Here is a 23335-nt window from a genome sequence, read left to right on the forward strand (position 1 = left end):
TCTAAATACTAACGTATGTAAATCTATGTGCATGCTATGTTAAAAATCATATAAAAAGTGACAAATTGTCGTTGATCATTTGCATTTCATCGTAGTAATCGGAGTAAATACGAAAAATATAATATAATTGTACGAACACTTTTTTCGCTAGTTTCGAATTAAGTATCGTGGAAGTTTTGATGAGAATCTTTGTTGTTGGCAATAATAATTTGAAACACCTGCGAGGATAAGTTTCGCGGTGCGAATGTTAGGGTACATTAAAGCGGAATCCGCGTATAAATAGTTTCTGTCAACATTCTCTCTCTCTCTCTCTCTCTCTCTCTCTCTCTCTCTCTTTCTCTCTACTGGGTCATTGTGTTGCAAGTAACGCGTAGAAGGATTGAAGAACGTTATTACTGAAAGTTAAACCATGAAAATTCTAGGAAAATGAAAACGTTACGTGGTTACGCTGGACGAATAGATTTAATATAGTAATTAATATACTAGTGACAGCGTACGTAATTCATATCAATAACATTATAACAAGCGGTGCTCCGTAATTGACGGGCATAACGGTAACTCGATAACTTTGACAAATTGCGTGGGTATGATATTTTCAAAAATCGAAAGTGATGAACGTCAGTGATAACAAGCTAAGATTAAAGTATGATAAAAAAAAAAAAAAAAAAAAAAAAAAAAAAAGAAAAGAAAAAAGGGAAAGAAAAAAAATTGAATCGATTCATCATCGACTTTACTTTAGTTTTTGCGAATTGAAATATAGATTACTAAAAGATACCTCGATAAATAATTTGGAGAGGATGACGTTGCTAAATTTCGATCGAAAGATATACACGTATATCTTTCTCTTTCTATTTCTTCTTTTTTTCTTTTTTTTTTCTTTTTTTTTCTTTTTTTTTCTTCCTCTCTCCTTCTCACGATTCGTGGAAAGGAGATTAGCGCGGTTTGATCGTACTTGACTTTCGGAAAACCAACGATAGACTGAAAGATACTTCGGGAAGATATTCGAGATGCTAGAGTACTATACGTTGTTCCTATAATTAGATAGCACTCACGCAAATCTCGTAGATGTATTTGTAACTTTATATACTTTAGTGTAAAACATTCAGACGGACCCACGCACGCACATCTATACACGCATATACACACACGCACAGAGAGGGCATTTATAAAACGAAGAGAACGTAGGTGTAAGGAAGATGACTCAGATCCGATTTATATTCGTCTAATATAATTCATTTAACGAAAACGTAAATAAAACGCGAGTTTGTGTCCTTCTTTATTTAACGAAAATATTGTATTATATAATATTTACAATAAAAAACTTTAATCGTTATCGTCGACCAATAACGGATTAAACCGGCCTTTCGATTCTCTTTCTTTTATAATATCAATGCGGAAATAACAGACGGAAATGGATGTAGGTCGCGGTACGATAATAAAAATGCCAAAAAGGGAACCAGTCGATTGGACAAACGAAAAGAGACTACGATGCTGAACGAAAGAAAATCTTTCAACTTTGACCTTTGTATTTCATTTTGCACAGGTATGCGCACGCGTGCACATATTACGATATAATTTATTTACTGTCTCTTTTATTTATTAATTTCTTTTTTTTTCCTTCCTTCAAAGAACGTATAAACGTTTATACGTACGATAGAAAAGTAGAATAATGAATAACGATAGAGCAAGAGAAGGAGGAGGTGGAGGTGGAGAGGTAGAGGAGGAAGGGAATATAGGGATACAAACAAACGTGTTAGCGAAAAGTGCAAGGGTGTGAACTCGATGGGACTCGAATATGCCAATCATTTCGATTGTACTCGGCCGTGAAGTATCGATTGTTAAAAGTCCGTGAACATCGAATGTATTCAATGAAGCTTTGAAGCTCTGTTAATCGGGTCATATTCAATCCCCTTATTTTCTCTGTACAACTACGATAACGTTTCGACTCACGTCAATCCAAATTTGCCGAAGAACTTATCTACGATTTTTATCTATGCCATTCATATCCAATTTATCTCTACGTGATTATTTTTAATCGCGTTCACGTTAATTCCTTTTTCAAGGAAAAACATTTTTAAATATGCGAGTAATATATTTCGACGGTGGTGAATTTAAAATGGAATTATATCCAATGAAAAATGTATATTCAAGTGAATATAGAAAGATATTTCGTAATAAAAAAAAAAAAATGAAGAACAACGTGCAATTAAATCGTGCAACGTGAATTAATAAAAGACAGTTGGCGATATAATAATTTTATTATCACCGAGATTTACGAAAAATTTTTACGAGATAAGTGAAAAGATAGAGAGATCGTTAAAAAAAAAAAAAGAAAAAAAAAGAAAAGAAAAAGAAAAAAAAAAAGGAAAAAGAAGTTGATAAGGATCGAACGGTATCTCTCGAAGGTAAACGCGATTAAATGGAATTAACGAGCTCGCTACGAGAACTCTCTATTATCATTACGAGTCCAAATAAAACTTTCATTCTCGCGTGAGTATCGAGCCAGGGAGAAAAGGGTTAAGAAGAAAAAAAAAGAAAAAAAAAAAAGAAGAAAGAGAATGAAGCTTTGAAGCGCGCCGAGAAATATTTTACGAGCCACGCTTGTAAACTCCGACGGTCGTGGTACTCTGTTCTACATAAAAAAAAAAAAAAAATAATAATAATACACCTCGGTGAAGCTAGTTTATGAAAAGAAAATTGCTCGGAAGAAAAAAAAGGGGGAGAAAAAGAAGAAAAAAAAATTGAACGCTTGCGGTTTTTCGTATTCGCTGACGTTGAATCGAAATAAAAAAAAAAAAAAAAAAAAAAAAAAAAAAAAAAAATAAAAAAATAAATAAATAAATAAAAAATACGTACATATATATAGGAAAAAAAACCATAAGTAAGAGAAAAAATTCGTTTTCTCTTCGTTCCTCAAATAATAAGAAAAAAAGAAAAAAAAAAAAAAAAAAAATAAAGATCGTAGAGTCAAGAAAAAAATTAAGGAGGACAGACAACAAACGAACGAACAAAATAAATAAATAAATAAATAAATAAATAAATAAATAAATAAATAAATAAATAAATAGGACAGTTTTAGTTAGAACCGTTCGGATATGGAAGAAGATCTTTCTGGGAAGAAGTCGTTAAAAAAAGAGACGTGTCATGCAGAGTTAAATGGATGTTAAGCGGAGCCCTAACCGGCGTGCACCATCGGTCCTAGCGGGTCGAATCTCACTCTGTGCTCCGAGGAGTTCTGCGTAGCCTGTAGCAAATCGGAGAAGAACCTGTGTCGCCTTAGAGCAAGCTCGTCGCGAGCTACAGGAGTAGCAGGGGGTTCTTGCATACCGCTGCATCCCTCCGATCCCGGATCAGCTTCTTCCTCTTCTGACAGCCAACGTGGAATCGCAGAAACTGCGAAAAGCACATTTTTCTTGCCCTATCACGCTTCGTCTTTTTTCTTATCTCTTTTAACTTTGTTCTATATTTCTCTCTTTCATGTTTGACTCGATTCATTATAAATTAATATCTTGTCGGTACCGTTGCAATAATTTATTCAAAATAATCCGACAAATTTGCAAAACGTTTATATTTTTATAATACCTCGATTATAATCCGTAATTTGCGGCTATGTATATTTACAAACGTGGCTATATTACAAAGCGAAGATTTTTTTTTTTTTTTTTTTTTCTTTATTACAACGAAACCCGTAGAATCGATTATAACAAAATCGTTATTGAAAATATTCATTCGTAAGAGAAGAGTATAATAACAGCGAAATTCGTCAACGTTCAGTCATCATTGAAAATGATTGATTGGCCCGGATTAATCCTCAAAATGGTAGTCCTATTCGAACAACAGGATCAGTTAACGGACGATCGAATAGCAATTTTGGATAATCGATCGATATCGAATCTCCAAGATTTGCATCCTCGTTCAAAATTACAGAGAAATTGCATCGGCAATTTCTCTCTCTCTCTCTCTCTCTCTCTCTCTCTTTCTCTCTCTCTTTCTCTCTCTCTCTCTATCTCTCTTTTTCTCAATCAGTGAATATCGATTTTCGATCGAGCTCTTCGAACGAGCATGTATCTAGTTAATCATAAGATAATAAAAGACGATACTCGATGCAATTTCTAAGGAGACACGAGCCACAGAAACCAAAGCTGGGAATTACAACCGGCGAAAGTATGGTAGATAGCGGATATAAAATCGAATCGTATCGTATCGAAGAGAATAAATATAATAAAAAGTACGAACGGACTTTGTAAAGTCTACAACTTACGTTGTTATCTCATCGATAAATACTTTGTCGACCAAAGTCTCTATTTCTCTATTGTCTCGTTCTCTCTTTCTTTCGAATATCTAGAGAACGATAATACATATTTCAGTATGTAATAAAACCATTTTAGGTCAGTTATGTAATCAATTTTCGATGAAGGCTCGATCGATCTACCTTCGTTTATGATTTAGGGTAGCAATTTTCGAAGAAAAAACTAGCAAAAAAAAAAACAAGAAAACAGTAATAACATAGAGAAACTCTAAATACACTCTAAGGAGGATAATAATATCGCTAGAGGAATGACAGAGAACACGGAAATAATCCGAATAATCCGAATAAAACGGAACTCGTGAAAGAGGATGAGGAGGAATCATCGTCGCTGCCGTCGCCACTCGAATAAGATTGAGATACGTCAGCTATTCTTAAGAATACTCAACCTTTCGAGATGGAGTAGATGGATGCCGACGAATCTCGGGGTTAGTCGATTAGACGAAATATCGCATTCGGTCGACAAAGCGCAATTCGTTTAAAATATTAACTAAATACTTGGATATCTCCGTTATCTATCAAATACTAATGATAATAACAAGAAAGAGAGACGAATAGATTTATATATATATATATATATATAAATAGAGATGAACAATGTTCTCGATAATTTTTTTCTGTTTTTTGTTTTTTTCACACATACAAATCAAATGATCGAAAATATAGACGAAAAGATAGGGCAAGAAGAGAGAGAGCATCAAAGTACCTGTCGTAGCTTTCCCAGTCGTTTCGTTTTCATTATCATTCTCGTTCTCGTTCGGACATGATTCGAAAACGGAATCGTCCCCTTCCTCCTCGGGACCGTCGTCGATCGTTCGCTCAATGTAACCCGACCCATTGTAAAGATTTGATTTAACTACGACTTTGATGCTAGTAGCGGAAGAAGGTATCGTCGTTTCAACGCCACCGATATCACCACCACCATCCTCCTCCTCGTCTTTCCCCGCGTTTCCAGTCCCCTTAGTTGTTCCTTTCGAGTCTCGTTCCCTATTCGTCTCCTCTAACATCCCTTCCTCGTGTTCCAACATTCCACCCTCATCTTTCTCGATTCTCTCAGCTTTTTCAATCTTACCCTCCTTCTCGTCATTACCCGTAGTTAATTTTTCCGAGCTAACTACGTGATTTTCCAATAAAGAAGATGCCTCCTTCTCGCATCTCTGAATCTCACCGTTAGCCTTCTCCTTCATCTCTTCTCGCATCTCGTCTTCAATTTTTATCGATGAATCTCCGATTTTATTTCCCGACGATTTATTGCTAGTCATTTCACTGCCCAATACCTTTTCCTTCCTCGAACTCTTGTTGCAAACGCAGCATTTGAACATCGTCGATTATCGCTATCTTTCTTTCTCTCTCTCTCTCTCTCTCTCTCTCTCTCTCTCTCTCTCTCTCTCTCTCTCTCTCTCTCTCTCCCTCTCTCTCTAGCTATCTATCTCTCTCCGTCTTTTTGTCTTCTTCCTCTCTTTCGCTCTATTATTCAGTTTGTTTATACAACAAAATTGTGTATATATTTGTCGACGTCACACAAAATGTATGGAAATAAGAGATACGGAAAAGCTTTTATCCGATTCCCACCAGGCCAATAATCTGTGACTACCACGCACGCAAATAGCTTTCTATATATTCTTCTATTAGATCGTCGTTAGATGATCACGATTATCCTTCGATAATTTCCTTTGGACACTGTCACTTTTCTAGGGGATTGATTCTCGCGGAGAAAAAAAAATTACCGACGAAGCGTATACACGGCCAAGCCGATCACCTAAATTTAACTTTTGTTCAACGATTATCGATACACAACGCGCAAAGCGACCTAAGTATTTGTCTATATTTGAATCACCCTGATTATCATCAACCTAATCCTCATCCGAAATATATCCTTCTTCTTCTTCTTCTTCTTCTTTTTCTTCGATAATATATTTAAATATAGTTGATTAATAATCAAAACATTTTCCTTTTTATGTTGTCCAACATGCTGAAATCAAGCAGGTATATATGTATATATATATATATATATGTATTTGTGTGTATATAATTCATCGAATATCTAACGAAAGACATCGACTATTTTAAGTCCCTGCTATGAAATTTAAACTTTAAATTCCCATCGAAATTCTACCCTAGAAAGAAGATATTTTTATTTTAGGTTGATCCGAACGTAGGGTTTATTCTTTCCATGTTGAACGTTATTTGGCCTTCGCGTAAAACGTCGAGCTTACCGCAGTGAATTCACATCAACAAATGAATTATTTATTGTACAAACCAACTTATATATAATCTTTGCTTACTCAAGGTACGTATGTATAAAATTCGTCGCTTGTAGAAATAACAAATTAACATCTTTATCTGTCTCACTTAGAAATGAATTTTTTAAATGAGAAAGAAAAGAACAAAACAAAACCAAAAAGAAAAGAAAAGGATAAAGAAAGAGAGAGAAAGAAATATATGAATTAAAAAAAAAAAAAAAAAAAAAAAAAAAAATAGTAATTAATTTCCAATGTCGATAATACGACGATCAAAACGACAAAACGATGGAATTTTATCTTCACAATTTGTATTTTTCTTCTCTTTCTCTCTCTCTCTTCTCTCTCTCTTTTCTTTTCTCTCGTTATATTTTATATATATGTATTTATTTTTTCTTTTTATTTTTTATGAACACATCGATTTGCCTGTTCGATCGGTCGAGCAAAGAAAAACATGAATATACGGAGGAAAGAAAATAATTTGTTTAATCGACGCTAAATGTTACCAACCTACTCTCTACTTTTCCCGGGGAAATTAAAATCGATCAAACACACGTCCAGGCACACGTTTTCCAGATTATTATTTCTCTTTCACCGTGTCGTAAACAAAAGGTGAATATGTGTGTGTGTGTGTGTGTGTGTGCTGTGGAGAGAGGGAAGGGAGGAAACAGGTGTAACCCTTTATTTTTCGACCGGAAAAAAAAACAAAAGAGAAAGGGTAAACATCCTATACGCTTCTAAGATAAACTCGAGTAATATTACACTAAATACACAAATAAATATTTTAAAAATAATTCTCATACGCGATACTGATAAAATGATTTCGATATAACGTATAACACCGTGATCTATAATCCGATGAAAATATTTTTCTTTTTTCTTTTTTTATAAATTCTTGTATCGCTTAGCGTAATAATTTCAAAATGGCGTTGACGATTAACCGACGGAATTAAAATGAAAAGAATAGTATGTGTGTGTTCCTCTGAAAGATATGACGAGAAACGCTCAAAGTCTAACGGACGACTAGGTTCCACATTCACTGCTAATCCAGGTCCACCCTAGAGAAATGTGCGCCTGGATTGCGTCTGCGTCCGTGTTCACGCTCGTGTCCGTGGATTGCGTTCAATCGCAAGAGAGATAAATATCACGTTTTAGTGTCGCGAATGCCCTTTCTCTCGCTCTATCTGTCTCTTCTTCTCTCCCTCTCTCTCTCTCTCTCTCTCCCTCTATCTATCTATCTATCTATCTATCTATCTATCCCTATCTCTATCTCTCGTTCTCTTCAATCTCAATGTCTTATCTTCCTCTTCTTTTCACTCTTTCGCGTCTTTCCCCTCGAAATCACGTAAACAATAAATTCTTCTAGACGAACGACGACCTGATATCTCGTTTTTCTTCTTTTCTTTCTTTTGTTGTTGTTGTTGTTGTTGTTGTTGTTGCTTTTTTTCTTTTTTTTTTTTCTTTCTTTCTTTCTACTGTGTTTTCTTTCTTAAGAGAGAAAAGAAAAGAATTATTCTCCTATTTGATTCTTTGAGAATAATTCTAAATAGATGAAGGATCCTCGAAAACGATAATTAAACCGGAATCCCCAATTAGCAACCGGAGAAAAATGGATTGTGTCGGATGGAAAAGAAACGAAGTGCCAGTGAAAATTTGTTTGCAATGAAGAAATAAAGAAAGAGAGAGAGAGAGAGAGAGAGAGAGAGAGAGAGAGAGAGAGAGCGAGAGAGAAACAAAAAATAAATGCAAAAAGAAAGTCAAAGAGAGGAAATAAAAAAAAAATATATACAACAACGTACTATTTCCGTCAAAGAAAGAGGATACGAATAGAACGAAAGGAAGTTTCGTATTCGTCCTGTTATATATCGTTGCTACAATACTAAAGTAAGCACGTATAAATAAAACGGCGTCTCTTCGAGAAACGCCCTAGATTCGGGAAAAAATAAAAAGGAAGAAATAATAATAAAAAAATAAATAAATAAAATAAAATAAAATAAAAAGAAAAATAAAAAAGAAAACAGAAAGAAAAAAAGAGGCGTTGGCGGATATCGCTTTCTCACGACGACGACGACGACAACAACGTCGAAAGATATTCGACCCTTCGAACTAGGCACGTTCGTTCGGGGGCTGAAACGTGAGAGGATGAAATTTAACGAAAGCCGAATACCTAATACGTAATAGTAGTAGTGTAGTGGTAGAGTAGTAGTAGTAGTAATAGTAGTAGTAGTAGTAGTAGTAGTAGTAGTAGTAGTAGTAGTAGTAGTAGTAGTAGTAGTAGTAGTAGTAGTAGTAGTAGTAGTAGTAGTAGTAGTAGTAGTAGTAGTAGTAGTAGTGTAGTAGAAAGAACTTTGAAATCGAATTTTACCGTCTACCCATTGTATATTCTTTTTTCTAGTTTCCTCTTTTCCCGATTTATTTTTATCGAACTTTCGAATATCTTCTTGAAGACGACAAGAAAATATCTAAGCTTTACAAACTTTGAGAAAATGCGACTTACATCATATTTTCTAAAAGGCAAGAAAGGAGAAACGGCAAAATAAAAAGGAAAGAATAATGATAGTATAAAAAAAAAAAAAAGAAAAAAAAAAGAAAGAAAGAAAGAAATATAACAGGATATTATTCTCTTTGATGTTGTAGCCTGTTTTCTCTCGCGTGGCATTACCTCTTGAAAAGAGAAAGAACGTAGAAACGATGTTGAAAAGGCCACTCACCGACGTGCTACGTACATCAGAGAAGGACCTTATAAGGCTCGATCCTGAAACTCGCGCAAAAAGGATTTTCAGCAATTTCACGAGAAATGTGATATCGTCTATCTCTTACCTTCTCTATCATGAGAAAAACTGACGATAATATCGATCGTAACATGGAACCTACCTATGCACCTACCTAGAATTTAAAAACTGAATTTTTACGTCTCTCGTAAATATCTGCTTTCATATAACGTGATATTTTACGTTATATTAGTAATTATGTTCCTTCGCGAGTTTGAAAAAAAAAAAAAAAAAAAAAAGGGAAAAAGAAAAAATATACCATCATATTAGTTTCGAAAGATGGCCTCGAATTGGAAATTTTTATCAGTATTTAAATCAGATATTTAAATTAGAACAATTTTAATTTAACACTTCGGTGTTACATATATCCGATGATATACCTACGATCGAGACAATTAGCGTTAATGCTGTGCGTTTCGGCGTTAATTAGCTGTATTCTACTTGATCGTTAACAATTAGACGGTTTCAACTATTTTCATTGTGAGAATTAGATACGCTGAAAGTGTACCGATGCAAAACTCGGTCGAAATTGAGAAATTTCAGATCGTTACGGCTTACCAAATGTTATGTGGCTAATGAGTTCACCACCCACGAAGGATCGCTCAATGGAATATTGTAGGAAGTTTTAAAACCGCAAATGCAAACTCCTTCTTTCAGCTTGAGAAATTTTGGAAATTTGATTATTCACAATCGTGAATACACTGGTTCAATGATTATTAAGAAGAAGATCACCCTCGTTGATGGTAATACGCCTTTCTTCCGTTTAATTTTTCTCGCACTTCCCTTTTCTGAGAAGAAAGAAAAATAACAACACACAGGGCACACGCAAGACACTACATCGACTATTTTCTATTAAGATCTTAAGTCGCGGGAAAATGGCTTGGGGGGGTGAGGTGGGAAAAAAAGAAAGTTTGGAAAGTTTGCAATAGGAGAGAAATTTGATTAGATCGAACGACCCTCGGGGGCGTAGCTCCCGGACCAACGAAAAATAGCCGACACTATGAGAGATACGGCCGGCGCAATACTGTGGCCTCCTATTCTGAGTTTCGACCGGTGAAGCTGCGGTGCTGCCACGGGGTGGTCGAGACCCGAAATCGTTAAAGCTTTGATAGTGCACATGGACCACGTGGCACACAGCCACCCGCACATACATACAATATATTACGATCTGTGGGAAAACTCGGAAATGCAATTTCTCTACAACATCTGACGGATCTTTCCGGAAAATCCAAATTCGTTTCAACAATTTTACCTCTCGATTGTCTCCATTTGTCTATTTCTTTCTTTTTCTTTTTTTTTTTTTTTTATTTCTTTATTTTTTATTTTGTATATATATATATATGTAAATATATATAGGCACGTATTATATCATTTCAGAAAAATACAATAACAAAGATACGGATTACCAATACCGCATTGGATTACATCATCGATAGGCCTCCGCCTCTATCTTCTCCTCCTATTCCTTCTCCTCATCCTCTTATTCTTTTTCCTCCTATTATTCTAAGGGATGCTGTGATAAATTCGGAGCCAAAAGGATACTCGAAAGAAGTTATTGTGTTCGATCGTTAAAAATGTATTTTACATACAGCTTTAAAATAGTAGGTTCTTGTTAAATTTTATATATACCAATTAAATTTCAAATAAAATAGTAACGCGACGTCTTCGTTGAAATACAAAACGCGTTGAAAAAAACCCGCAAGGATATCAATCTTAAACGCATTTCACATTTATTCGAGATTGCTACTTTTATTTCGATTAGTATGCATTAAAAAAAAATGCGTCTTACTTTGATAATGAGGAAAATCTAAAAAAAAATATTATTATTTAGAAAAGAAAAATATGAAATATTACCTATCTAAAAAAAAAAAGAATTGGAGAAATAACATGAATTTTCCTTTGATTGTAATTAAAATTAAATCGATCGAAAAAAGTAATCACGTATACAAATATTTCTCTTCTCGTCACACAAAAAAAGGATAAATCGTCTCGATATATTGTCAATCCATTACATATATATATATATATATATATATATATATATATATAGAGAGAGAGAGAGAGAGGAAGAGAGAGAGGAGAAACAAAGAGGAAGTTTAAAAAAAAAAAAAAAAAAAAAAAAACTTAATTTTCTAGACGCAATAAAAGTTACCTTATATGTACGAAATGAAATCCAATTAAGGAGATGTCGCTTAAGTAATTTGAATTCGTTTGACTTGGAGATTCCGTTCTCCTTATAAGAGAGGACGATGTATTTTTAACCGATGTAAAATAGGAAGCAAACTGGTAAAGAACACAATTTTAATGATATGAGAGAGTAAGGATATAAATTCTAATAGCACGATCTGAGAGAAATAAGAAATGAGAATAAATATACTGTGTGTTTTTATTCCTCGGAGAAAAGAAATAGAAAGAGAAAAAAAAAAGAGAGAGAGAGAGAGAGAAATAGAAAGAATGAAGATCTATCTTACCAATGAAACTTCCTTTTGCGTAGGAAATACATTGTGAATGAAACGTAACAATGAAACACGTCTACAGCGCAGAATAAAAATCTTATCAAAAGTACAAACTCTCTGGTAAATATTATCGAAAAGTAGGTGAATCAATTTACTAAAGCGTTACAACGGTTGAAAATAACTACGTTTTATCAACGAGACAATATAATCGACGAGACAAAGTTACGATTGTAAGCCGAATCAATAATAACATCCGTATGAATCGGGTTATAATTTAATAATAAACGATGATTATACGATATAAAATGTTAAAACGTTAACGCGCATAATGTCCTTTATCAAAGGCGATCTAATTACAATGATAATTAACAAATGGATTTAATTCTTCCAAATTCAAATTTCCATTCAAATTTGTCGGAATAATGAAACATAATGTTGTATTCAGTACACACTTCGTTAACTCCTATTAACATCCATTATTGTTAGTAATAATGTCACGTTCTTCGATAATGCGATCCACTAATCGCATAAGAATTTAAAACAAGCAAACAAATGTTCATGTGTGTCTGTGTGTGTGTTTGTGTGTGTATACACATATATGTATGCTATGAATAATATATCCATGAATATATACACATGTATCTATAACATTAGAAAATTTGTATAAATAATTTAAAAATTTTCAAATGTTCCACCAAAGCTCAGAGAATAATCAAGAGCTTAGACATATACGATCATTTGTTTCATCAATTATCATATTATTCCACAGGACATGTATGAATCATGTAATCATTTGAAATAGTCGTTTGTTAACAGATCACCGTTTATCCGAATCGACGTGACATACATCCGCGATCCCGCTACTTTTCAACTCGCATCAGCTATTTTACAGTTAGACTATTTTAGCATAAAATGAAAAAAAAATAAAAAAAAAATAAAAAATAAAGAAGCGTAACAAACGATAAGAAAAAAAAAAAAAAAGAAAAAAGTAGAATTTTAATAGAATATATAAATAAGAGGATAGAAATTATAAACGAATATTTTTTGTTTTTTTTTTTTTTTTTTTTTTTTTTTTTTAGTACTAATTGCTATTGAATAATTCGGATGGATAATTAGTAGTTCATTTGTTCCGCTAAAATTATAATATTTGTTTTATTTTTTTTCTTCTTTTTCCTTTTCTTTTATTTTCTTTTCCTTCCCTTCCTTCTCTCTCGTCAGATAATAACATGCATTTTCATGATATGAGCCTTTAATGAAATGCTTATGCGATTGGTTTCAATGAAATTGCAATAAAGAGGATCCGGAAATCCGGCACTCACGATTCTGCCACATATTCAATATGCTCTTGTACGTTTCCGGAACCATCCGAGATTCCTTCCTCTGCATCAGTTCGTTTACGTGCGGCATTTCACAAAAATTTTCGTCCAATTGATAACGCTAATCACAGCAAGACTAGATCAAATTGTGATATTACGAAAAGAAAAAAAAAAAAAAAAAAGAAATAATAACAATAATAATAACAACAACAACAATAATAATAATAATAATAATAATAATGATAATAATAATAATAAAAGAAAAAGAAAATTTGAATGATAATAATATATTACGAGGAGAACATCCACGCGTGACTAATGAAGGATGTTAAGCGACTGACTTCGTCAAGTTTTCACGATTGAATTCTAATCTCACCTCTGAATCTCAGGGCCGTATTCACGTTAAAATGAACAAGAGTGTCTTACGATAAGATAGGAGCCATATATTCCGACGATTAGATTTCGATAAAATCGATCATATTTTTGTTTCCTTTTTTATTTCGTTTTTTTTTTTTTTTTTTTTTTTTTCGATTAAATGAATGAACTAATCGAATATATTGGATTGGCCAATAGGTAACAGTCGGAATTTTCGATACAAAAAATACTAGTGTTGTTTATTTAGTTATTAAATAATAAGAATTGTTTCAGTAAATGAAATGAATCTTTTTTTCAATACAATTCTTTTCAATACAATTCAATTCTTTTTTTCAATACAAAACACGATAATGTCTGTTATTTATATCGATATAAAATAAGCTAGCTAAATATTTTCAATAAAAAAAATACTAGTATCATTTATCGAAATATAAATTATTAAAAGTTAATAATTCTTAACATCAATCTGACACAAAATTGAAGTTTAAAAAAAAAAACAAAGTAATAAAATTAAATCATTAACGATTGATGATATAATCGTAATAACTATTCAAATTAAAATATCTTCTTATGTATTAGAAAAGCGAACGAAAAGCAATGATGGAATACAGCGATGATCTTGTTCTCGCAAGACACCGTGTAGATAACAGTGAACTCTAACGGCATTTGCGAGCTTCTTTAAAAATTCTCATAAAACTAATGGAATAGAAGTTTACGATGGAATAATACAATCCTCGCAAATAAGTTCAAAGCACTAATGTGCGAAATGTATAATTGGATAAATTAATGCAATTGTGAATAATTTATTTAGCGAATGAGCATAAACATATAAATGATGTTTCTGAAATAGTTCCAAACGTAATTCATTATTTCTATATAGCTGAGAACAAATTTTTGCGAGATACACGTATCTACACGGGTATAATGTATCTTTGGCTTTTTAAATTACATAACATAACCTACAAATTTTTTCATTTCTTAATGATAACAGCAAAATGCTTTTAAAAGTACATCATGTAGTTAACGGGTTACTTGTCTCTTTTTTATTTAAAATTTACAAAGTTATATATATATATATATATATATGTGTGTGTGTGTGCATGTATGTATATAAGCAATGAAAAATTGATGACAACGATAAAGCTTCGACGAATTAAAAATAAATAAAAAAAAAAAAAGAAAAAAGAATCGAAACGATATTAAGCAGCACACTAAGCAACCAAAAAAGCGTACTCTAAAAATCATTAGATCAAATAAATAAATAAATGAATTAAATAAAATAAATAAATAAACGAATAAATGAAAATAATTGCATGCATTTCGCTAGATATCGTAATTTCTTAATAATACAAATATACTCTCGTAATAACGATTGTGATCGTTTCGTATGTTAATTTGAAAGAGATATTTTTTCGCGCGCATAAAGGTTAGACGCAGGCACGCACACATACGTCGTTGCATCGTCCATCGGTGCATCATAATTAACGATATATAATGATACTATTAGACATTTCTTTGGAAAATCATTTACTTGTCATTATTGATAATGTCATTTCTACGTTACGTTTCTACCTTTTTTATTTCTCATGAATAAAAGAAAGAAAAAAAAAAGCAGAAATAAACAACGACAAGAAACAAAAAATTGCGCGGTCTTCGAACATTATACTATAATTTCGTCTAATCTATCTTCGTAAGAGACGCATAAGAAAAATTACGCACTTAATTAAATATCTATTAACTGGAACAAATATCTATTAATTGGAATATAATTTATAGAGAGAAAAACAAATCGTTTTTGGTTTTGTCGCGCCGTGAAGTTAGTCACAAATATGGCGATCGGTTTAAAGAAGAACGAACGAACGAACGAACGAACGAACGAACGAACGAACTTAGCAAAAAGAGATTTAACGATGGACGGAGATGGTCGGTCGGTTGGTTGGTCGGTCGACGAGAAACCATGGAATTTATCGGTCTAAATGTTTATTTTACAAATGTTTCCAACTAAAACTAGACAATTAGTAAACTATTAGAAAACTATTTCGATTAATTACACATATTTTCTTTTAGGATTAATTCTAAACGAATTAATGAAAAAGATCGCCAAGAGAGTTTCTAGAATGAGTTCTCTATTTTCTAATTAACATACTGATCGAATCACTGTAATCACGCGTGTTCTTAGTAAATCGGCAAATAAAATGATAACAGCTGTCGGAATGACAGGTGCGATAGATGACTCACGCGCGAACGTGATATATGTATGCATGTATGTATATACGTACGTATGTATGTATATGTACACACATACGTATATATTATATACATATTCGGTAAAGGAGATAAGGAAAGGAGTGGGGGAAGGAGAAGGGCTGATCAGGTCGAGTAGAGGAGTGAGAGGGACGCGACGAATAAACACGAGCGTTTTCTAACCCCTTTCTACTGGATTTCGATGAAGCCAATTGAAGGGGGAGCTTGTTCGTTCGAGTTCGCGCGTATTCTTTCTTTTTCCTTTTTTATTTTTTCGCATCACTAAGAGAAAAAAAATACGACGAAGCACGAATAAGGAAGTAAGGATGAATAAAAGAGATTCGTGTAAACAGACACATACGTAGTTACATACATACATACATACATACATACGTATACGTGTATAACGTAGCGGCGATTATATGGACGTGCGCGCGTGCGCGTACGTATGCGTTAATGTGTGCGTGCGTGCATCGCGTTTATTATCGTCTCTCTTTTAATCGTAAAAAAAAAAAGCGTTCGTATTATATTATATTGAAAATATGTACGTACGTTTTCTCTCTCTCTCTCTCTCTCTCTGTCTGTTTCTCTCGTACAACGTGTATATTACTAGCCACGAAATAGGCAGCGTCCACCACGCGATCGAAGCGACGATAATACTCTTTGACAATGACGCGTACGCGACCTTTACCGGTATAAGAAAAAAAAAGCGTCCAGATGGCTGGACACTCTAGGTAGAGACTCTCGGGGCGTTTGCCGGATACCGGAAGTACTGACTCTCTCTCTCTCTATATATATATATATATATATATATATCTATCTATCTATCTTTCTCTCGTTACACTGCGCCGAGCCGGCCTTTGGAAATGTCAGCGTTACGCACATGCGCCTTTATTCTCTAACTCAGCGAACGCGTCCTCGATATATGTACGTAGAGGAGATCGGAATTTTACTATGTCCGACGATACCACCAATCACAACGCTAGAAATATAGAATGCACTTTCTCCGATGAAGAGATCTCTCTCTCTCTCTCTCCCTCTCTCCACACCTCTACTCAACCTTTCTCCCTTCGATCTTCTTCCTTTTCTATTTTGTTTTTTTCTCTCTTTTTTTCCTTTTCCTCCTCCTTCTTCTTCTTCTTCTGCTTCTGCTTCTGTTTCTCCTAATTCTTTTTTCTTTTTGTTTCGTTCAACCTTTCCTATCTATTCCTAACGAGAAAGTTCACCGTCCGAATGAACACGTTTAATCTTCGAATCTTCACGATTTCTATTTCCAATTCCGAAGAACGATAAGTCGAACATCAAGATTATATCGATTATTTATTTTGTTCACATCGAACGTAAGCATCGCTTGAAAATATCGTTCCTCTTTTTCTTTTCTCTCTCTCTCTCTTTTTTTTTACTCGCTTAATGCGAATGTTACAAAAACCTGTTACAGAAAAATAATAGAAAAAAAAAAAAACTGTTAATAAAAATCTTACTTTTCTCTCTTTTTTTTTTTCTCTTTCAATGCTTTTGTAAAGATTTAAACAGTATACGCACTGGGATTGGTCGACGATAATACGACATCAATGATTGGCTATGAAATCAAAGATCATTTCTATGACAGATGTGTAATTCGTTTTTTTCATATATATATATATATATATAGTTAATCATTTATTAATCCGATAAGTATTAGTTTGTCATAATCGTTTCAAGTTATTGGAATGAAAAAAATAAGCTTATAAAGAATAGTTATATGTTCCTCTGTCTTTAAGTTTGTTTGGTTATTTAGATGTATTTTCTATAACATATCTAACTGCCACCTATCATTAAAATTTTTATTAAAGAATTTGGTGATAAATACGGACAATATTCTACGATACGATCTAATTTTTAAATTTATTTAAAATTATTGAAAAGAAAAAAAGAAACAGTGCTGCATTTTGTTTTATGATATATACGTTCAATAGGCAATCGTTAAATTGGAAAACACAATAAATGATACGATAAAAGTTATAATTAAATTATCTACAAAAATGAGTTCCAAATTCCTATTTCTAGAATCAATGGAGATTCTCAGTACTATACCGCAATATTATACTTTGTTAGAAGTATTCGCAGTATTGTTGTTCTTATGGTTTATTGTCAAAAAAGTTTACCGTAGAGATAATGTAACTCTAACGGAGGATGAATTGGAGAAAAAGTTATTGGAATGGAAACCTGAACCATTGACGCCTGAAGTAGATCCTAATCATCCCTCTTTACATCCTTTAAAAGTGTCTACCAGAGTTGGCAAAAGAATATTAGTCAATGACAAAGATTGCCTTAATTTAGGAACTCACAATTACTTGGGCCTAACGGAAAATGAGGAAATAAATGAAATTGCAATTGAAACTATTAAAAAGTACGGAGTAGGTTCCTGTGGACCACGTGGTTTTTATGGGACTGTTGATGTTCATCTTGAATTGGAAGAAAGATTGGCCAAATTTACGGATACAGAAGAAGCCATCGTATATTCGTATGGATTCAGTACCATTGCCACTGCCATACCTGGATATTGTAAAAAAAATGATTTGGTGTTTGCTGATGAAAAAATAAATTTTGCCATACAGAAAGGATTGGATGCTTCTAGGTCGACAGTTAAATATTTTAAGCATAATGATGTACAAAATCTACATGATTTGTTGTTAGAACAGGAGAAAAAGGATAAGAAAAATCCTAAAGCTGCTAAAATCAAACGCTTCTTAATCATAGAAGGTATTTATTTGTATACAGGACAAATTTGCCCTCTACCTGAATTAATTGCATTATGTAAAAAATACAAATTAAGAATATTCATTGATGAATCGATATCAATTGGTACTCTTGGTGCTTATGGAAAAGGGGTCACAGAACATTTTGGTGTTCCTAGACATGAAATTGATCTGATTATGGGTAAGTATAATTTGTTCATTATTTTATATGATTACTTTCATACATTCTATACATTAAATATTTTCTATCGTTGGGTTTACAGGATCCTTAGAAACAGCCATAGGATCTATTGGTGGATTTTGTGTTGGTACTACTTTTATCGTTGAACATCAACGTTTGGGTGCCCTCGGTTATTGCTTTTCAGCATCTTTACCACCACTTTTAACAACAGCAGCTATAACTGCTATAAATATAATGGAAAATAATCCACAAATATTTAAATCTTTGAAAGATAAGTGTATAACCATAGATAATGCTCTTAAAGAAATGCCATATATTGAAACTCCAAGCTTTGTGGAATCTCCTTTAAAACATTTATATTTGAAGGAAAAGAAAGCTTATGCTGAAGAAATAAAAATCCTTACTTCTATTTCTGAAAGGTGCATTGAAAATAATTTAGCTATAATAAGTCCTACATATCTAGAAACAGAAAATAAACTGCAAAGACCTAGCTTACGTCTTTGTGTTTCTGTATCATTGACTGAAAGTGATATTAATTTTGCAATGTCTACATTAAAGAAATGCATTAAAGAAATTTTAACATAAAAACCATTAAATATATATATATATATATATATATATATATATATATATTAGAATTGATTTATTTATTTATAAGAAATATTGTAAATCTATTATGCTTTATATCCAAAAAAAATATATAATTTATTAATTTTCTAAGGATTCAATATTATATTGCTTGGCATTTATAGTGATTCTACATTCCATTTAAATACATTTTTCAAAGCTTTTTTATTCAATATTTCTCTGATTAAACTATATATGCAATATAAATAGGATTGAATATAATGTATATTTTAAATATAAATAAAGAGCTTATAACTAATCATTGCGATATCGTTCGATCTATTTTACCTGAAAATAAAATAATAAGTAAAAATAAAATAATAAATTAAACAATATTAGTATAAACAATTGATAATTATAATTTCTTAACATATTATTATTGATAAGATAAAAAATCGTATATTCGCTCCTAAACGGAAGTAACTGTTTTCGAGGATTGCACACGCACAGATAGATGGCACTGACTGAAACATTATTCGGTTCTTAACTTGTATCTCATTCTTTCCACGTTTGGTGCTTTCGAAGGTATGGTGCTTGTAAAAATTTTCCGATAATTTCTTAAATAAACTTTTAAGTTCTTCGTTGTCTAATTAATAATAATTAATAATATTAAATATTTTTTTTTTTAGCTTCGAGTACATATAAATCGCAAAAATGGTTGCTCAAAGAAAGCAGGTAATTCTTAATAACCACGTGTTCACATTATTATTTTATTATCAATTTTGATCATATAATTTATTAATGAATTTATTTTGTTTAATGCTTTTTCATAAACATTTTTAAATATATTCTTATAATATTTATAAAGATTTTTTGAATATTATATACACGTTAAAGTAAGGAACTCTCTCTTTGTGGTCGTGCCTAATGAGGTTACGTTGGCATATTTTTAACCTATATTTGATTATATATAATGAAAGACAAAAATTAATTAAAGAAATAATAACTAAATGTTAATTGTATTACTTATTTAAACAGAAAAAGGACAAAGATAGCATAAACAATACGCTTGCCCTTGTTATGAAATCGGGCAAGTATGTATTGGGATACAAGCAGACACTGAAATCTCTTCGGCAAGGCAAAGCTAAGCTCGTCATAATTGCAAACAATACTCCTCCTTTAAGGTGAGACTGAGATGTAGTGCTCCTTTAAAAAGAAAAAAGAAAGAAAAGAAGATAAACAGGAGTTACAAATTGATACTTATTTCTCTATACTCATTGAACAAGCCATTCATGAAATTTTATTATTTTATTAGTAAAACATTGAAATTTGTAATTCTTGTTGTTCAATTATATAAAAAATAATGAAGGAGAACTACGGAGTAGTCTCTAGTCCCTGTTTGTAAGTACAGTGGACAATTACAATGAAATAAATTCTGTAAAATAATAATTGTATGTGTTATTAGGAAATCTGAGATCGAGTACTATGCTATGCTGGCAAAAACAGGTGTACATCACTATACTGGAAATAATATTGAGTTGGGGACAGCATGTGGAAAGTATTTCCGTGTTTGTACCCTTTCAATTACAGATCCTGGAAATTCTGATATCATAAAATCAGTACCTACAGGTGATCATGCATAAGAAATAAATTTTGTTTATTAAAAGCATCATTTTATTAAACCTACCCTTCAAATTAAATTTAATTTATTCTCTTAAAAGGATATTTTTCTTTATAAAGTTTTATGTTTTAATTACAATGTCTTGGAGAAATACAATATAGTATAAAGTAGTATGACATATTAAATATTATGAAATAAAATAACAAAAATTATCTATTTTACTTTTTCTGCTTTAACGTTTATATTTAACATTTTCTGTCTTTGTAAAAGCATGTGTTTATATAATATGAATGAACCTATAATAAGAAACATGAATTAATGAAAAAAGAAAGGTAAAATAATTTAAATATAATGTTGACGCTTACCTGGAATATACATTATTAGGACTATTATTACAAAGTACAAAAAACTGAATGTAAAGTTCCATTGATTAGGCAATATATAACTCCATAGTTTTGGATTAGACATGGAATAAACAATTACTTTATAAGTACAGTGAACTTCTCCACTTATACCAATTGGATAAAGTACCACAAATAAGGAATATCTAAACAAATTCAAATTATTTTACATAATTGTTAAAAATAATTCTATAGATAAAAATAAATATAATATTTATTACCTCAACCACGTTAGAAAATATGGTATATATCCAATAAGATTCATAAAGTAATAAGAATATCTAGTGATTTCTGCAATACTCCAAGATATGAAAGTGTATGGTAAAAGAATCGATGATTCAATGGAATCCGATGGTAATGACAATAATATAACACAAATAAATACACGACTAGAAATTTGTATCAGTATTATCACTGGATTGGATCGAACTAATCCTGTTATAGCATGTATTACCTAAAAACAAGATTAAATGTTTCTACAAAACAATCAAATGTTTCTTTTTTACAAGTATAATAAGTAATATTTCAAAAATGTTTTTTTTTTTTCTTATACAATTACCTCAAGATAAGCAGAATTTTGAAAAATAAATAAAGGAACCCAAATTTTATTCCAAAGTTTAATATTTGATGAACTATCTCCATAATGAGATATCGATATATATAATATCCAAGACCAACTGTAAAATGAATAGAATTAATTTTTGTTTCAATATACTTGTAATGAAATTTTATAAGAGAATAAACATTAATACATTATTTAATATAATAATAATAATAATAATAATAATAATAATAATAATAGTAATTGGAAATTGTATTGATACAAGATATCGTTTGATAAAAATCAATTATCAATCAACATCTTTTTTAGATTTTAATTTTTTTTTTAACAGAAGTAAAGTTAAAAAAAGAAAGTTTAACAGAAAATAATAATAATTTATACTTACCCTAACACTTCTATTGCATTGTAAACGCACAAATAAAGTTTCTGTTGAGTTGTCATTGCTATCTTGCTCGCAGTCGTCCACGAACTAAAGAACGTCACTTCTTAATAACGAAAAGTTCAGATTACGTATATTCATATGTATAGAATATGACTAAGCATGATTTTTGGAATGTAGTTCCATTGCAGAACAATTACTAATATATAAAAAAAAATTGTTTTTTGATAAGTCATAATTGAAAATTAAAGAAAAAAGTAATCAAGATTTATTTTTTTTAAATAAATGACCACAAACATTACTTCACATGCAAAATTCTTGAATAATCTTATAATAATGATTCTTTATATATAAATGCATATTTTTCTATGGACTTTAACCAGTGGAAGTATTCTTAGAGCACCATTAGGGTTAGAGATTTATATATATATATATATATATATATATATATATATGTATGTATGTTATACATGTAATTTTATCTATCTATTTTTTCTAAAGAGAAAATACAAATAAATAAATAAATTTTGTCTTTCTCGCAGCAATACTCACCAAGCAATACTCATCGACATGTATATATTTTTTTTTTATTCTTTTTTATACTTTTGTATTAATTTTCATTGATAAGATAGAAAAAAAGGGAAAAGTGTAACAATGTCGCATTGTTAGATTTGCCTTCGATATGATATAATGGGGGAAAAAAAATAAAAAAGGCAACATAGAAATTTTTATCTTTCTTTGACTTTTTTTGTTTTTGCTTATTCATCTGAAACAACATTGTCAGATTCATATCTATATATACTAATAAATGTGTTAATTTATGCTCGTAAACAAAAATCAACTTTGTCAAGGCTCGTTTTTACAGACGTCTTATTTTTTCTTTATTCAAGAAAATTCATCGAGAAACGCATCTTTAATACTTATTATTAATAATTACTTACATATATTTATAAATTCTATCCGTGGATTTTTCTTTCGATTTTTTCTGCTTTTTTTATACACGCTCTATACAGTATATAGTTTCAATGCATTACTATGCATGCATACGTGAAACATTGAATATAAATATTATCATTTCTCTCTTATGGATCATTGCATTTGTGCATATGTCCTTGCATAATAGATAAAAACGCATAGAACGATAATATTAAACATAATATATAAAAATTAAAATATAT

At 31.5% G+C, this 23335-nt stretch overlaps 4 protein-coding genes across 10 annotated transcripts in view; 2 read left to right on the forward strand and 2 right to left on the reverse strand.

Moving 5' to 3' along the window:
• Positions 1-16427, reverse strand: part of capt (adenylyl cyclase-associated protein 1) — a 27086-nt gene extending 10659 nt beyond the window's left edge. The window contains exons 1-2 of one of the 6 annotated variants that reach the window (XM_035882402.2): positions 5013-5670; positions 3181-3393 (exon numbers count right to left, since the gene is read on the reverse strand). In XM_035882402.2, the coding sequence (XP_035738295.1) occupies positions 3181-3393; positions 5013-5628 (829 nt within the window). In that variant the 5' untranslated portion in view covers positions 5629-5670. Of the gene's footprint in view, positions 1-775; positions 963-3180; positions 3394-5012; positions 5671-9875; positions 10337-13092; positions 13226-16260 lie in introns of those variants that run through there. The other 5 variants (XM_035882449.2, XM_035882422.2, XM_035882440.2 and 2 more) reach the window with 5 other exon arrangements.
• Positions 16428-17364: 937 nt separating this feature from the next.
• On the forward strand, positions 17365-19233 carry Spt-I (serine palmitoyltransferase subunit I). The gene is made up of 2 exons (XM_035882554.2): positions 17365-18627; positions 18710-19233. The coding sequence occupies exons 1-2, from the start codon at positions 17730-17732 to the stop codon at positions 19210-19212; spliced, it is 1401 nt and encodes a 466-aa protein (XP_035738447.1). The 5' UTR covers positions 17365-17729; the 3' UTR covers positions 19213-19233.
• Positions 19234-19707: 474 nt separating this feature from the next.
• Positions 19708-20886, forward strand: RpL30 (ribosomal protein L30). Its single transcript, XM_035882619.2, has 4 exons — positions 19708-19779; positions 19884-19929; positions 20233-20378; positions 20660-20886. Exons 2-4 carry the CDS (start codon positions 19909-19911, stop codon positions 20835-20837), a joined length of 345 nt encoding a protein of 114 aa, XP_035738512.1. The 5' UTR covers positions 19708-19779; positions 19884-19908; the 3' UTR covers positions 20838-20886.
• Positions 20887-20942: 56 nt separating this feature from the next.
• On the reverse strand, positions 20943-23196 carry Hacd1 (3-hydroxyacyl-CoA dehydratase 1). 2 transcript variants are annotated; one of them, XM_035882581.2, is made up of 6 exons: positions 23099-23196; positions 22164-22247; positions 21776-21893; positions 21438-21670; positions 21181-21362; positions 20943-21111 (listed from the first exon to the last, which is right to left on the reverse strand). In XM_035882581.2, exons 2-6 carry the CDS (start codon positions 22217-22219, stop codon positions 21029-21031), a joined length of 672 nt encoding a protein of 223 aa, XP_035738474.2. In that variant the 5' UTR covers positions 22220-22247; positions 23099-23196; the 3' UTR covers positions 20943-21028. The 2 variants fall into 2 exon arrangements, with proteins under 2 accessions (XP_035738474.2, XP_085515179.1); XM_085659053.1 differs by lacking the exon at positions 23099-23196 and adding an exon at positions 22710-22846.
• Positions 23197-23335: the final 139 nt, after the last annotated feature.

This window comes from Vespa mandarinia, chromosome 8 (genome assembly GCF_050613455.1).
Source record: "Vespa mandarinia isolate Hongniang chromosome 8, ASM5061345v1, whole genome shotgun sequence".
Taxonomy (NCBI): domain Eukaryota; kingdom Metazoa; phylum Arthropoda; class Insecta; order Hymenoptera; family Vespidae; genus Vespa; species Vespa mandarinia.